Source organism: Strongylocentrotus purpuratus, unplaced genomic scaffold (genome assembly GCF_000002235.5).
Source record: "Strongylocentrotus purpuratus isolate Spur 01 unplaced genomic scaffold, Spur_5.0 spur5_scaffold_18, whole genome shotgun sequence".
NCBI lineage: Eukaryota > Metazoa > Echinodermata > Echinoidea > Camarodonta > Strongylocentrotidae > Strongylocentrotus > Strongylocentrotus purpuratus.
The window spans coordinates 5,046,410-5,064,013 of NW_022145603.1; the positions used below are offsets into that span (position 1 = coordinate 5,046,410).

At 37.9% G+C, this 17,604-nt stretch overlaps 1 protein-coding gene across 1 annotated transcript in view; it reads left to right on the forward strand.

The window, feature by feature from the left end:
- The window catches only part of LOC579663 (ankyrin repeat and sterile alpha motif domain-containing protein 1B), a 133,264-nt gene that overhangs the window by 38,703 nt on the left and 76,957 nt on the right, over positions 1-17,604 (forward strand). Inside the window, exons 4-6 of the mRNA XM_030989091.1 lie at positions 5,711-5,785; positions 10,775-10,996; positions 16,141-16,324. Coding sequence (XP_030844951.1) covers positions 5,711-5,785; positions 10,775-10,996; positions 16,141-16,324 — 481 coding nt within the window. The remainder of the gene's footprint in view (positions 1-5,710; positions 5,786-10,774; positions 10,997-16,140; positions 16,325-17,604) is intronic.

Consider the following 17,604-nt stretch of genomic DNA (forward strand, 5'->3'; position numbering starts at 1 on the left):
TTTTGTAGGATGAAACATTTGCAGATGTCAACCATTGGGTAAAGTTTGCTATTTAAAGGTAAAGACTAGTTTTGGAAATGCCTCCCTCTCAAAATATGAAATGGAAGCTCTTATATTACCAATCACGTGAAAGAATATGTTTTGACTAATAGGTGATGATAGAAATTTTGCCGAGAGACGGCCTACTAATTGATATATTTGGTAAATTATTATATCTATTTTGACCTGATAGATATCGCGCATGTGTCTTGCACGTGTCACATACTGTAGTCCCATATATACATCTTATTCTTTCTGTGTACAGTGCTTGTTAGTTGTAACTTTACCAAGACTGGGCCAAATTTCTTATCATTTTGATGATTTCAGAACCTTGCAGTACACACCAATACTTAAATATGCTAGATGATCAACCTTTTCTGATCGATTCCATAACGTTTCTTTCACAATGCAATTGCATGACCATAACTGGTCTTTATCTTTAAAGTTTGTGGTTATCTAGTAAAACTTCAGGAAGCCTGCTTGTTTGTAACTTTATATCTACCGTAATGTTGAATGAAAACGTACTTGCATGGTACATACAAGAATTCTATAGGTTGATGGCCAAATTGACTTCATACATTTGCAACAAAGTAATACCTCTGATGGTATTAAATGAACAACATGTGTAAATGTACAGAAGAGTTGCGTACGTATCATTAGGTCCATGGTATCTGTTTTGAAGGATCAGATATCTTGTTTACTAAGCTGTGGATATTTGAACCTGAACATGATATCAGGCTGACATCTTTATATCTAGCCTTGATTCTAGGCTGAAGCAATATACCCCATCTCAATTAAATATGTGATGGCTTGAGTCTAGAACTTCTAAAACGAGCCATCTATACTTAGGCCTACATTTGCATACATGTACACGTACCTCTTCTCGATCTTGCTCTTTTTGGGTCATGAAACTTTCCTGAATAAATATTAATTTTTTCCCTGAGAACAACAATTTTCACAGCAAGACATTGCCCTTAATGCTTAAAAAAGACTTAATAGCCTAAAATTAGTGCTACATGTATGTCAATTGTGAAATAATTATTTCATGCCATGATGAAACTTCTGCGAATCTAGCCACTAGGGAAATTTGTTAACATTTCATGCACAAAAGTGTCTGCTTCGAAGTAAGTTAAAGTGGCCTCATGCTCTCATCTAGAGGGCTAGTCTATATGCTTCCAGACTCAAATCAAGTTATTACAAATGTAGGTGAGAGGAGAAAAAAACCCATTCAGCCTTGAATCCAAGCTACCTCCCTAGCCACTATGCTATGGAAGGAAACCACTTTGGCTTGTTGATTCTCTCGGAAACTATGCCAGGGGGTCAGGAGGTCACGTTCATGTGCCTTTCAGGTATGCAAAGAGATCTTGTTCTATGGGTCTATTTAGAGTGTGGTGATGAGAGATAGAAAGACTGCATGAGAAGATGATACCAAGAAGATACCAGATACATACACATCGCAGGATCTACAACTGTGACATTCCAGGTACATGTACTGTACTGTACATGTATAGAGGGGCCTCCATTCCTAAATGGCAATCCAAACTTGCTTCAAAGTTCATTATTTAAAAACAATAAGATTAATAAAACAAACATAGAACAAATTAGAGAAACAGATTTGCAAAAGTTAAAAAACTATCAGTAAAATAAAAAAAAGTTATGAATGTTTGGAATATGAGATCACTAAGGCTATGCGAATATCAAATTGGCAGTTTGGTCAGTGGATTGTGACACGTACATGTATAGGCAGGGATAACTCTCCTGCTTGTTGGGTACACAAATATAATGATTTTTTTCCTTCTCCAAAGTGCCTTCGTCCTCGTAAAACTATTCAAACTCTATCATGGATAGCATATTATTATAGGTCCTCTCTAAAGAAAATATACCACCCTGAGTAGTACCATTAGGAAAACATTGAAATGTTAGTCATTTTGTGTGTTATTTAGAACAAATCTAGGAAATTTGTCCACCACTAAATCACAAAGACATTACCAATCCAGCAATTTTAACAGCCCATACCTGTAGTGATTGCAACTTTTAAACTTTCTTTCAAACTTTCACCCGTCTACTTCTCAACATTTTCTGCTTTCTTCGAGAGTAGATTGCTATCAAAGTTTGATTTTCCTTCAAGACAAAAACCTGGGCATCGTAGAAATTCTATTGTTAACATACAATAGCAATGTTAAAACCAATAGAACACAAAGAAAAATATTACTGGCAAAATTATGAGTCTGTGGTGTTCCTCATCCAGTTTCACTCTACAAACATGTTCTTGAAATGAATCCATTATTCTATGAAGTATGAGTCTGAACCACTCCCAAACTTCACAAGATTCTTCAAAAATATGCATGCAACAGTTTTGAAGATACAGTATGAAGATCTCTATTTTGTTCTTGGGTATACAACTTTACAAGTCTTTTCTTTTGTTTCACGTCCCTGTCTCTTTTGATGCAGGTGATAAATCCTCAAGACATTTTTTCCTGTCCCTGATGTGTAGTATGAAAGGACATTATCCTTCCAATCTTTCAGCATAATCACTGCTGTAAAGAGGGAGTTCTGTTTATTTTAGTTGTCAAACTAAACCTTTCATCACAGAATCCTGAAAGAAAAAGGTCCCTTGTGCTCCATATAAGACCTGTCCTCATCAGACCGAAGTTGCAAGGAAAAAATATAGGGGCGATCTAGCCCCCAAATTGCCCCAAAGAGCCCCCAAAAGTCATAAAAGAGCCCCAAAAATTTGCATAGAGTTCAATGCAAAACAAATTAATCGTTGTTATTTTCATGCAAGCAAACTTGAAAAGTAGCCCCTAAAATGTTTTGAATATTTTTTTCCCTGCGAAGTTGCAAAATAAATACATACTATTTTCAGACGCTCAAAATTGCATTTTCACCAGACCGATACGCTCATTACAAGCTAGCGCAATTTAGCCGCTATATTTCCAAAATAGCAGGCTATTTTGGAAACAAGACCACGATTTCTCTGGATATTTTCTAGACCAAGTAGCTCGCTAATTGCAACTACAGGCTAGTGAAGACGCAAATTAGCTGTCTTATTTGAGATTACGCTAGTTAAAATAGCGGGTTATTTTGCAACTTCGGTCTGATGAGGACACAGCAAATAAAGAAGGTCCCTTGTGCTTCACTAAATGCCAGATATATTTATAGAGATCATCCAGATCAAGCCTAATGTTCTCAATAGCTGCGTTTACACTGCAAAAGATAACATTGATTTTTCTCACTTTCTGGTGTTTCGCCAGCAAACATGAGGAAAAATTGAGGGAAAAAAGTCCACCTGTAGAGTGGGGTAAAATGCCTGCCGAAACCATGGTTCACCAACTTTTGCACTGTAAATGCAAACTTTGGTAAGATACAGATTTTTTGCTCACTTGACTCTCCTTGCTTCTGTGCTAACTTACTAAAACATTGGTATGAGCAAAACTTCCAACGTTTTCTGTGGGGGTTCTAGAAGTGTAAATGGCATTTAAGAAGAAAACCCCAATGATATTTCAAAATGGTATTTGGGCTGTGTAAATGGCCAAATGTCTGTTATTTTTTCCTCCCCTCAAAAGATAAAGTTTGAAACAGAACAGTCTCATGTATGCCCATCATTTATTCCAGGCTTGCCCTTATTGCAAAATGTAAACTGTGACCATTTTGAGGGCAATGAATTAAGTTGAACTTTCACAAATTATTGCAAACATGTTTGTGCAATGACACTTAATGGCTAAAACATGATCAAACTTTACTCATAACATGTTATTATTATTTCATGCACACAAAAAGTACTGCTAAGTTGTGGTTTTATTCCTGTTTCCTCTTTCGTTACGCAGCCATTAATAGAACAGGTGTGAATAGGCCTGTTTCAGAACGCTCGATTGTGGTGGTGCGAATGCTAAGAATGGGTTTACCACTTGCTTACTTTAGATCTTGTGGTTTAGCTTTGGAGACACCATAGTAGACTTGAGTCTTGCCTGAGTGATATTGATGGCTGTGTTCACACATTGCATGTATGATAGTGGTCCTCCTGAATACTGTCTTTCAGGAGATGTACATGTGAAACAAGCACAGAAATATGATTGGAATATTACGTCTGTCTAGTACATGTACATCCAAAACATTGAGGTATATTTACTGGTAATCATAATAAAGCTTGTTATTTAAAGGTCTTGAATAACATTACTGTGATATCGTTCAAAGTTTTTATTTGAAAAAATAATTCCCTGTTATTATAAATCTTACTTGATCATTGATGAAAAGATTCTGGATATAAATAGACTCGACCTGTATTTAAAAAGAAGAGAGTTATCCCTTTCTGTTGGATTCTATAGTGGATATACTGTACTTTGAAGCTTGAAGCTTGAAAATGATCCACATTCTTATCAAGTTTTCATGTTGCAAACCGATAACATTACTGCAGTGCTTTAGACTATGGTGCATTCAATAATGATTTAATATAGCAAGTGTTGTTATGTATTCAGGTTTCGAGAAAGAAAAAAATATTGAATAGAAGTGTTGTCTTGAAGATATTTGATTTCCAATGTGGTGGGGTGGATTTTCCAGTTGGCTTAGCGTAAACCCTGTGGTTGTCTGGAAAGACTGAAAGTCTGATTATTCCCTGTCTGACCCTGTTCTCACTACAATACAAGGGTGGACTGTGGGTCATACTTTTGAAGTTTGAAACTTGTGGTTGTCTGGGAAGACTGAAAGTCTGATTATTCCCTGTCTGACTCTGTTCTCACTACAAGGGTGGACTGTGGGTCATACTTTTGTAGACCCTACTCATTTTGATACTTAATTGTAAAGTCGGGGTAATGGTATGATTGCAGGGACCTCCGAGGCTACCCTTGGTAAACAAAATAGACATTATTATTATTATTAATTTATTATTATTATAATTCCATATACAGTCTATGGAAGATGTAAAAATAAAGTCAGGGTGCTAGTGTGATTTATGATTATCATCTTTAATAGAGATAGAGCTTTGGATGTACATGCACACTAAAAGGTGCTAGATTGCACTAGTGTAGCATCCCTTGGAGGTGCTCTAGATCTCGCCCTGGCAAGCCGTTTGGGCAGACCAAAATAAACGTTGTGTTCTCATCTCAAAGAAAGTGGGACTTAGTACGTGCGCTGGATCGGGCTGGATCTCTTGTAGTGAGAACGGCTTCATGTTTACAAGTGGTCTGCTTGAATGGAAGGAAACACTTGGTGGGTTTGTTTGCATAAAGCACAAAGAGTCATGTCTGTCTTCCAAGAAAGAAACAGAGGATTGTATTCTGAGTCTATTATGTTCTAATTCCTGCGGCGTTTTGGGAAAGATTATCCATTGTGTCTTGCCAGGAAATGGGGTTGTCAAATGGCAGAGTACACATATTATTTTCATAAATGCATACAGGCTACATACATGTACATAGTGGATTGGTTGTATGATACTTCCTAATTTTAATATTTCATTTTTTGAGCTAATGACTATTACCCTGCTAAGCTTATTTGCTACATGTTTGCTAATGACTTTTTAATGTGCATTATTACATGTACATGTATGTCTATATTTGCTTACATGTAATGACCATTAACAGTAATGGGCAAAGGGTGTACTCTGAATTTTTTTATTCCATTTTATTTGCATTAATCAATAATTATGTGTTATTCTTGTTTGTTTTTCTCCATACAGAACAATTACTGGGACACGCCTCTTCACTTTGCTGCTCAGTACGGGCACACGGATGTGGTCTCGCTATTACTAGAGGTAAGAAGATGGGATAAGTGATGAAGAGAAGGTACATGTATATTTGGGGACTTGTGATTTGTAGGAGAGATATTACCATTAATAAAATAAATAATGAAATGTTCATTTGAGCTACTATATAACTGTTTTGGATTAATGTAAAACTATAAAGGATATGAAGGATTATATGTAGGGAAAAGGGTAGAAGACAAAATAGGAACATGTAATATGGAGGGCAGGGGGGGGGGGGGGTGGTGGAATATCTAAGGGGCAGACAAAATGGGAGTAGGGGAAAGCAAAAGAGGAGAAATGAGACAGAAGAAGGGAAAGAGACAGAAGGAGGAGGAATAGATGGAAATGGAGGAGAAGGAAAGTAAAAAGATTAATGAGTTACTGTTCTTTTGGCTCTAAATTGATATACTGTTATACAGTAATGATAATAATGATAGTAGTTCTTGTATATATAGCGCTCATATCTTTCAAACCTGACACTCCTTGGCCCTGGCGCTCCACAACTATTACCCTGGCTCTAGCATGGCTGCCATCATGGCGCTCTAGCAATTCAAGGAATCAATTCCTACCAGGCAGGTACCCATTTACCTCACCTTGGTCCAGTGTGGCAAATGTAAATAAATCTCTTGCCAAAGGATATTAGTAAAAAAAAGTACATGTAAACAGATAATAACATTAGCCTATTTTATTAATGGTGGATTGTTTCACTTCCTCAAGTCTTCATGTAGGCAAACATGTACTGGTATTATAAACCACACATCTGGAACATACATACATACATGTACATGTACAGTACTAATTAAAGGGATCCGGTAACTTTGTCTCAGATTCTTAAGCAAAATCCTGGATTTAGCTCATGCTGCAATGATACATATAAACTTTAGGTCAGTCAGGAACCCCATGACTTTTACAAGCCGATCGCCTGTCTCATTATCAAGATATTTATGATTGGACTTACTAATTTTGAAAACCGTTTACCAAACGGTTTTCATAACCTCTACAGTCTATTGGGGAAAACGAGTTCCGGTATGGTAAAACCGGTCACTCAAAGATTTTTACTTTTTTTTGAGGCACTTCTTGATCATTTTGGAGCGCATTTTTTGTAGGGCTTCAATTTTACACCATATCACAGACACTGGTAACACATAGGGCCGTGCATCTCAGATTTAACATCGTTAAACGATCCCTTTAACACCCAGTTTCATTTTCAGAATGCATACAATGTGGATGCACTTCCTAACATGAAACTAACCAGACACTGAATACCATCTTAATGGTCGTTAGGCTAATTATAATCAAGTAGAGTAATTCAAGTTATCAGGTTAAACACTATGACAGCCCAGCCCTTTATCATTTATGCGGTGTGGCAGTAATGTGGTATGCTTGGCATCTTCCGGGAAGCCTTTACTGGAGTGACCTTTTGATAAACATGGTAGTGTTATTTTGGAGGAGCGCACGCTTTATATAATGCAAGAAGGGCTTAAGAGTAATACATTGACCACAGGGGAAAAAAATACATGGGGGCTCGGGGCGAAGAAGCCCCCAAAATGCCAAAAAGAGCCCCCGAAAGTCATAAAAGAGCCCCCCAAAATTTACATCTAGAGTGCAACGCAAAAATGAATTAAAGAGTGTTATTAGCATGCAAGCAAGCTTGAAAAGTAGCCCCCCAAATTTTTTAAGTATTTTTTTCCCTGATTGACCATAGCAGTCAAAGTCTTTTAAAGGGAGTTACTGGAAAGACCTTTTGACAAACAAGTTGTGTTATTTTGAAGGGGTGCACAATCTAAATAACGTTTGCTGTCTACAAGAAGGGCGTGAATTTATTGCCTTCCTTTAAAATTGGCCAGCTATGCCTGACATCTGAACTTTGTCAAGAATGTGACACTTGGATGATGTAACAGTTTTTAGGGGGAAAGGGAAACAGAGGAAAAAAGGAGAGGAAGGGTAAGGGGAAGGGTAGGAGGAGGATGAGGGGAGGTAGGACGGGGAGGGGGAAGGAGGAGGATGAGGGTAACATAGGACGGGGAGGGGGAAGGAGGATGATGAGGGGAAGGTAGGAGGGGGAAGGAGGAGGATGAGGGTAGGTAGGAGGATGAGGGGAGGTAGGAGGGGGAGAGGGAGGGGGAAGGAGGAGGATGAGGGGAAGGTAGGAGGGGGAAGGAGGAGGATGAGGGTAGGTAGGAGGATGAGGGGAGGTAGGAGGGGGAGAGGGAGGGGGAAGGAGGAGGATGAGGGGAAGGTAGGAGGAGGGAGGGGGAAGGAGGAGGAGGGGAGGGAAAGAGAAGGGAGAGGAGGTGAGGGAGGAGGAAGGGGGTGAATAGGAGAGGGAGGATGGGAAGGAGGAGGAGGAGGAGGGGAAGAAAAGGGGAGACGAGGGGAAGAAAAGGGGAGAGGAGGGGAAGAAAAGGGGAGAGGAGGGGAAGAAAAGGGGAGAGGAGGGGAAGAAAAGGGGAGACGAGGGGAAGAGAAAGGGGAGTCAGAGGGCGGAAAAGGAGATAAGGAGGAGGGGAAAGAGGGACAGAGAGATGAGTGATTGACATCTACAGTCAGTACATGTATATAATGCTGCTAAAGATAATAGGCATACTTTTCGTTGTCTATTACATAAATGTCAATATTTAGGGATTGCATATAATGAAACCATAATTTGAGTAGTCATTTGAGTGGATAATAAACAGGAAATTTGATACAGTATTTGCTAAATGAAGTGGGGAATATAGACACAACTGAGCTCAATAAACAATGCTTGAATACGTTAGAAGAAAAACAGATACTTAAGAATACATTGTGTGAGACATGAAGATGGATAGCAATCTGTTCAACTTGAAAAAAAAAATGTAATTAGTTCTAAAATTGTGATAGACTTTATAGGCCCATTAACCATTTGGAGAGTTTACCCATTTGCCTGAATTCCTCATTCATTGTAGGGAATACCTCCCTTTGTTAATAGCCGCAAATCTCTGTTTACCCCCTTTTCTAAATCCTATTTTTACACAGCCTTATATTAAAGTAACAATCTCACCTTGGATGCTTGTAACACTGGCAATTTGTTTACCCCCTTTTCTAAATCCTATCCTTAAACAGTACAGTGTTACATGTGTAAAGTAAAATATCATCTTGGTTGCTAATACCAGAAACCACAACAAATTAGCTTGTATTGAAGCATTAACTAGTTGTTGTTGAAAGTGGTAATGCGCGTACACGTACTTGTTGGCCTATTTTGTACCTTTTTGCTGCGGTTAACAGTGGTTTTATACTGTTAAATTTAGATAGTTCAGTTCAGTTTATTAATATCATCATTTTGCAGCCTGGGCTGAATTGCATGACAATTTACAATTAAGTCATAATTCAACATTTGATATTGTGCTACACTTTTACATTATTTGAGGCTTTTATGGTAGATAGTATATGTTTTTTCTCATTTTCTTTCCTAATGAAAGAGATTGACATTGCAATTGGTAGGTAACATACCATGTATAATCTCCCAACTTTGGACTGCATGTTAGTTCATAGGCAGTATTTTGTCAGTATTTGTTCCAATAGTGAAACCAAATGATGTACTTTCTTTTAATTGGCTGTCCAGATGAAATGCTATTATTAGGGAAGACACTTTGATTTTCAATTAAATTCCAAGTGCATTTGTTCTGTTCACATTCATTAGTACACATGGACATTATCATGACATTAATGAGCATTTAGTATTGTGGAATGAGTACCAAATTCTTTAATTGGTTTGTCACTTGGCAGATAAACAGTTTGTGTAGGCAGTTTGGCTATAAAGTGGACAGCCTTGAATTGTGTATTGTTGATGCAGACTGTAGTGAATTACAGAGAGATTATAGTGTCAAATCTGTGCATCGAATGACCTCACTGACATGTCGCATTGATTGTGAAATAAAAAATCCATCTGTAAACAAGTGTTGTGATTTCAACAGTCCTCTATAAATTCCATATAGATTTCACTAGTAAATCATATTTTTATGTAATGTTTGCACGTGATAAAGGTATTTGAATTGATATCTGCTTTTGAAATGAAATATACATGTATAACCAACAGTCCCTCTATCAAAGGAGAGTCCCAAATAGACCAGTTTTTCGCTACAATCACAGACTATATTATATTTCACTAATCTATTAAAAAGCAAAAGTATATTGGTATTAGTACAAATTCTGTCACTTTTGGCATATGAGCAGTTTGCGTAGGAAGGCATGTACGTTGAGCCGACAGCCTTGAATTGTGTACTACAGAGTGGATAGTGAATTACAGAGATTAGTGTTGGATCTGTGTATTGATTGACCTCACTAATTGTGGTATTGATTGTGAAATAAACAATCCATCCGTAAACAAGTGTTGTGATTTCAACAGTCCTACGTGTATATAAATACCTCAGAGATACATGCAGTCATGAACGTGTAGTATGAGAAAGTGATTAAGAACTCAATTTCATATTTTGCTCTGACATGGAATGTAAAAGAATCTGAGAAAATCTAGACGATAGGCCTATAAACAATATCACACACACTGTATATTTCAATTTTCTTTTTGTACCTACGGTATGCAGTGCATAAATGTGTGAAATAATCTGAAGAACAACGTGGCAAAAAAATTATAATATATTTAATAATCCATACATTACCTACCCCTCTTTATGTTCAGAATTTCCATAAATAGTAAGCAATTATACTCTGTCAACATTATGAAAATATGAAATGTTTGTTTTACCTGTTAACTATTAAAGTATGTGCATTTGCTTCTTAGTATTATAGCAACCTGGGGATCGATGTAGCGCATCAACTTGATTTTGAACCTGGGACCTCCTGGTCCGGTTACGAGTCCACGGCTCTACCACTGAGCCATTGCTATTGATGAAATGTATCATGTATTCGTTTATAGAAAATTAGTAATATTTTATATGTACACTGGACTGAAATGTTCTGCATTTTAATTCTTTAACAAATGTTATTTTCTTTTCCCCCCTCTCTTTTGTGTGTCCATAGCATGGAGCTGACCCCACATTATGCAATCGTAAAGAGGAGGGTCCCCTGGACCTCGCTGCCCAGTACGGGCGCCAGGACACTGTCCAGTTACTGGTCAGACTCCGGCCGGACCTACTGGCCAAGATCCCTGACTCCCGGTCACTTCTTCACCTTGCTGCCAAGAACGGTCATCATCGCATCGTCAAGCTTTTACTGGAAGCTGGCTGTGATATATACAAGACGGTAATAGTTATAATAATAATAATAATAATATAAATATAAATATAAATGATAATAATAATATTGAAAACAAATTGAATAATAAAGATAATAATCATAATATTGATTATGATGATGATAATGAAAATGGCAACAACAACATTAATATAGCATTTAATACATGCTTGATGCTTCTGTTTTGTACCATTATTACCCTGGCATGAGCCAAGCTACCCTATTAAGGCGCTCTGGCTTTTGAGAAATTCTTCCTACCGGAACCCATTTACATCACCTGGGTGGAGTGTGGCAAATGTACATGTAGATCAGTGTCTCGCCAAAGGACATTAGTGCCGCAGCGGGACTCGAATCGCAAACCATGTGATCCAGAGTCCGGTGATGTATCTACCAGACCACGACATCTCTACGAGGTTAAACCTCTTTCATGCAATTGGTCCTGTGAATACGAGCCATTAAGCCTCTCCTCTCAGTGATCTATCCCTTTAATTAGGACCTATCATGTTCAGTCCTAAGCAGGAAGCGCAGTGAGCAAAGGAAGCCCCGCTCCGAGGACGTGCCGCATGTCTTGCCGCGGGACACGCTACGTCCTCTAGGACTCTATTCCCAAATATAGAGAGGAATCAGAGTGTTATGTTGCTTTGCTGTTCAGTGGGAGGCCATGTAGTGACACTTCGAGTCTTTAAAGATAAAGACCAGTTATGGTCATGCGATTGCATTGTGAAAGAAACGTGGAATCGATCAGAAAAGGTTGATCATCTAGCATATAAGTATTGGTTTGTACTGCAAGGTTCTGGAATCATCAAAATGATAAGAAATTTGGCCCAGTCTTTGTGAAGTTACAAGCACTGTACACAGCAAGATGTACATGGAACTACATGTATGCACAAGTGCGCGACACGTGCGTTTATCTCTCACACACCAATAGATAAACTAATTTACCAAATATATCAATTAGTAGGTGGTTTCCCGGCAAAATTTGTATCATCATGTATTAGTCAAAACATATTCTTTCACATGATTGGTAATAAGAGCTTCCATTTCATTTTTTGAAATTGGGGCGTTTCCAATACCTTTAAGGTTGACCCATAGTCTTCTGAAGGTCTAAATGAATGAGCCTTTCCTACTCACATTGGCAACATTTCCCCCATTCTTTTACAGTTAAAAACAAGTAGACAAATTTAGCCAGGAGGGATTAGACCTCCCTGCATGGTCACTAACAGGTGGTTATCTCATCAAATCAGTTCTTAATTAACATAAGAATAAGGGGACCATGGGGGACCAATGGTCACCACTTAGGCATTGTTTGCTGTATAGAGGGTGCAAGTAGCTATAAGTAATGCAGTGGGGCTTCAAATATAGAATATGAATACAAATTACTTAAACTAATAATTAAAGAAATTGCTAGTATGAACGTGAAAATGGTGATTACAAATTCAACTCTGCGTTGCACATTTAGAGACCATACTGATTTAATAGTTACACCACTCTGATTTTAAGAACAGCACAATGTACTGCTTTGGAAGTAGACTTGCAATTTTCTGTGATCTGTTCTCTTTCTGCGCATATATAATTCCTAGCATTTTGGATCAAAAGAAGGTCACAAAAGGTCGCTAAAAGAAGACTGTACTGAGTATAAGCTGATAAGAGACACTTACAAGGCGTCATTAAGGTTAAATTCAGCTCCCTTCAATCTGCGTTATTAACAACTGTCGTAGCCTTCAGTGTTGGGATTATGTGGGGGGCATTTCGATGTCTTTGACAAATCCCTTGCGATGAACACATGTGTCTGCTGTTGTTTCTCCACAAAAGAAAAAAACTGAGAACAGAATTTACTCTGCAAAGTCAGGAGTACAGCAATGCTGTCTAGAAATTGCATTCAGTGTGTATACTTTATGTTGTAATAATATGACAGCAAAAGAGTGAGTTCAATGTGTTCCATGTAAAAGTTTAAGGATTGTAATACATATATGTTTTATGACTCATAACCGTGGGACTATTTTCCTTTTGTTTAAATGCAATTCCTGTAAAACCAAAAAAAAGGTTTACTTTGCAACATGTTACTTTAGCAACTGTAAATGACACTGTTGAGTCACTAGTGATGCAACTATTTTGTGGGATCGTGGCATGAAGTTTTCACGAAATCGAATACCAGCCAAAAGCTTGTTCCTGTACTTAATGGGTTAGTTAATAGACAGAAAACTAATTTTTTAATTTACATATACAGTCAAACCTGCTTTAGTTTAGTGACCACCTGTCTACAAAGACTACATTTGTTGTTTCCCTTGAAAATGGTATCTCATTGAAACATGTACTATAAAAGGAACCTGTACATAAAGACCACCTGCCTATGAAGACCATTTTTCTTGTCTCCCTTGGGTGGGCTTATAGACAGGTTTAACTGTATTTACAATACTTTCCTTTGATTCTATTATTATTCTGCTCTTCCGTTATAACCCAGAACTAAAAGACTCCCTTTAAAGGGATCCAGTAACTTTGTCTTAGATCCTTTAAATCCTTTAGATCATTAAAAAAAAAATCCTTGATTTTGCTCACGCTGCAATGATAATTATACACCTTTAGGTCAGTCAGGAACCCCATGACTTTTACAAGCCGAACGCCTGTTTGATTATCAAGATATTCATGATTGAAAATCGAAATCAAATTTTGCGTTTGCCAAGCGGTTTTCATAACACTACAGTCTACTGGGGAAAACAAGGATGGTAAAACTGGTCACTCAAAGGTTTTTACTTTTTTGAGGCACTTCTTGATCATTTTGAAGCGCAATTTTTTAGGGCTTCAATAAAACACCATATCACAGACACTGATAACACGTAGGGCCGTGCATATGTCGTAGTCGAGTGGTTTAAGGCGCTTGACTGTAGACACGAAGGTCGAGGGTTCGAATCCTGACATGGCACTAATATCCTTTGGCAAGATATTTACCTGCACTTGCTACTCTCCACCCAGGTGTTAAATGGGTACCCGGTAGGATGCGAACGTTCATGTGGTTCGGACGAGCAAGTGTGCACTTGTAAAATGGCGACTGGCTGGAATGCTCCCCAGGGAGTGGAAAATGTGCACACATTGTGTGCGGGTATTATAAAGCCTGAATCCGATGACCGGGGTAATAATATATCTGTTAAGCGCTTAGGCACATCGTTGGATCGGTGTATCGAGCGCTATATAAAAAAAACAGATTATTATTATTATTATCTCAGATTTAACATTGTTAAACGATCCCTTTAAATCAGCGGTTACTTCCTGAATCACTTGAATGGTTTCTGTTGAGATCAGTAGATTGATGAGAACAGACCCAAACACACTTCAGCTTACTCACCAACATATAAACCACACAAAAGGAAATGCAACTTCCTGCCTTAGTTATATGAAGCTCTAGAAATTGAGCTATTTATTCGCCAACCAGGAAAATAACAAGTTAATGTTTTCCTCAGTTTGGCTCTGTTTTTAGATAATATGAGTATGACTCTATTACTGAGTAGAGAGGGAGAGAGGATAATATAACCTGGTGACGTAGGAAAAACAACATATTTCACATGAAAGTTTGCAGTGCGGTTTATAAACTAAAACTCATGATGCACAAAGTGTGACTATAAACAGCTTGTATCTGCAAAACAGTAGCCATAGACAAATATGGTATAAAAGTACAGAGAAATAGGGAACTACTTAATTAGTCAAACTAACAGATGTGGAGATGGAAGAGTGAGTGAGTTTGTGAGAGAATGGTAGATTAACTATAGATAGATTAGATAGTTTGATTGAAAGTTGTATGCAGATATTTAAGCATACATATTTATAGATAATGACAAAGATATATAGATAGAAAGAAGAGAGAGAGAGAGAGAGAGAGAGAGAGAGATGGATAGATAGATAAAACAAGAGTCAACAGTAGTTAGAAAGATGCAGGCTGATAGATAGATTCATGTAGAAAGAGAGAAGACAGAGAATGGTTGATAGAAAGAGAAAAAGGGAGAGAGAGAGATAAAGAGAGAGAGAGAGAGAGAGAGAGAGAGAGAAGGAGAGATATAGAGATAGAGAGAACCCAAATAATCATAGAAATGAAGAGATAGACCAACAAAAACAGAGATATTATGGTTACAAATACCAAAAGAGGGAAACCACTCATGTATGAGAAGATGATGTTGACTTTAACCATAGACGTTAACTCTGCAGGACAGGAAAGGAATGGTGAATCATAATCCGATGATTTGGCATCTTTTCTTCCGTATAATGTTCTTCTCTCTTCCTACTGCACTCAACCCATGGACATGAATCACATGAAAGGAATATAAAACTATTTCAATGTTCTCATCTCTTTCCTCATTACCACCCACGCAAGCTAAGATTCAGTTTCATTTATATATCTGCTCAAGCATTTACATTGAATTTAAAACCTTTGTCTTTATTTATAAGTACTTAATTAAAGGGAGAGTCCACCCTAACATTAATCTGATTTTGAATGAAGTCAGACCAGGTACATAACTTTCCTCCCAGACTGTGCAGGTCATTACCACCCATGCTGGCTATGATTCAGTTTCATTTATATATCTGCTTAAGCATTTACATTGAATTCAAAATCTTTGTCTTTATGTAAAAGTATATTTATTAAAGGGAGAGTCCATCCTAGCATTAATTTTATTCAGGTACAAAACTCTCCTCCCAGACTGTGCAGGTCAGCACATGCGCAGATACCTTAACTGGGGTAGACATTTCTTCCGGCTTACAAAGAGAATGTACAGCAGTGTCAACTAATTCCTTATTAAAAAATATTAAACTATTGTTCAAGTTTCATGAACTGCCCCAATGATTTCATAAGATCTATATAGGTACCAGCATAATCTGTGACTAATAATTACTTTATTCCGAAACAATGATTTCTTTCAGTCTTTCCAGTTGTCGAACCGGAAGTGCCTTTGCCAAATATACCCATGGCAGGTGCTGCCCTGCTTGGCCAAATATGGTAGTTGCGGTAGCAAGAATTGTATGTTTTGTTGAAGCATTTTAAAATGTGTTATACACTCCTTAATACATATACGTAACCTCAATTAAATCATTTCTATTATCAATTATAAAAAAGGTATACTAGCACTTTGATATTCATACTAACATCACTTTTTATTTAATGTTTTCAGACTAAAACAGGGACTGCGCTGCACGAGGCAGCAGTATTTGGGAAGATTGATGTCGTGAGGGTGCTCCTAGAAGCAAGACCGGCCATCGACGTGGAGATCGAGGATGGTCACAGCGAAACGGCTCTTCAGAAGATCGAATCTCATTCGTCGAAAGTCTCTCAAGAAATCTCAAAAATGATCATGGGTAAATCAATGTTTTAATAATTTTTCTCTTAAAATTAAGGCTGCGACGAGTACTCGCACTGTTGACACCTACTCGAGGGCGATTTCTCGTACTTGAATACATGGCCGCAATTCCCCCCCCCCCCCGACTTTTTTCTTCTCCACTTTGCACTGTGCCGGCCGGCCGAAGCTCACCCGTGCCCGAAAAGCACCGGCAGGGTACAGTGAGTAAAAAATTTCCCAGCTCAATCATACACGGGGTGTCACTGTCAACTCACCACTTAGAAACTAGGACCAAACTAGCTGCCAATGTCCAGATTTCTGTTTGAACTTGGAGGATAATTTGTCTGTCATCTTTAGTTATAAAAACAACTTTATTACTCTTTTTTTGTGAGAATTTCACAAGCACAAATGGGAGCCTTCGATTGCAACTCTCAGTAAAATAGTGTGGGTTTTCGTAGCCGGACTATGGGGTGCTTCCTACAACGTCGGCAAAAAAATTAAAAAAATAAATACAAAAATTTAATTAAAAAAAAAAAAAAATTATAAAAAATGGCCGCCGAGTATTCAAGTATTCCCCTGCACGCCCGGGAGTGTACTCGACTACCTCATTACACAATTATGCACAGCCTTACTTCAAATTCAACCTTGTTGTGAGACAAAACTTACCTTGAAAGCAGGCGAGACCGTTCTGTAAATATAAGCTTTTCAGAATACTGCCTAATGACAACAAAGAACATGATACCAAATATATTACGAGGGGATAAAACCAATATGTACAGTGTACAGTATGTACATGTACCCAGCTGCAATTTCATTCAAGCCTTACTCTGTGCTTTACATGAGTAAGAGTGAATGCAAATAGTACACTTAATTGAGCATATTTTTTCAGTTTGATTTTTTTTCTTCAGAATTTGTGCTTATATACGCAGTAGGCCTACGTATTCACGTAATGTACGTGAAACCCAAACTGAAGCGTGAGGAGAAATTTAGTCTGTTATTTTCGCGAATGCTAGCACGCTGACCAAGGCAGTTTGTCCAAAAGAAGAATAGGTGGTGTCAATCAGTCTGTCCCATACTACAGCTCCTTTAAGAAAGACACAAAAAACATCAACTTTACAAGGGGGATGGCTAATTTAGATTTCTGTATGACCTATTGCCTTTCTGATGCCTAACAGATGGTATGTTCTTGCTAAGTATACTAGGCTGCGTTTGCAATCAACCATCTGCGCTTAATTGAGTTAGTGGGAAAGTGGCATTTGTTGCATGCCAACATGAACCTTTCAAGAGTTATTCCTTCTG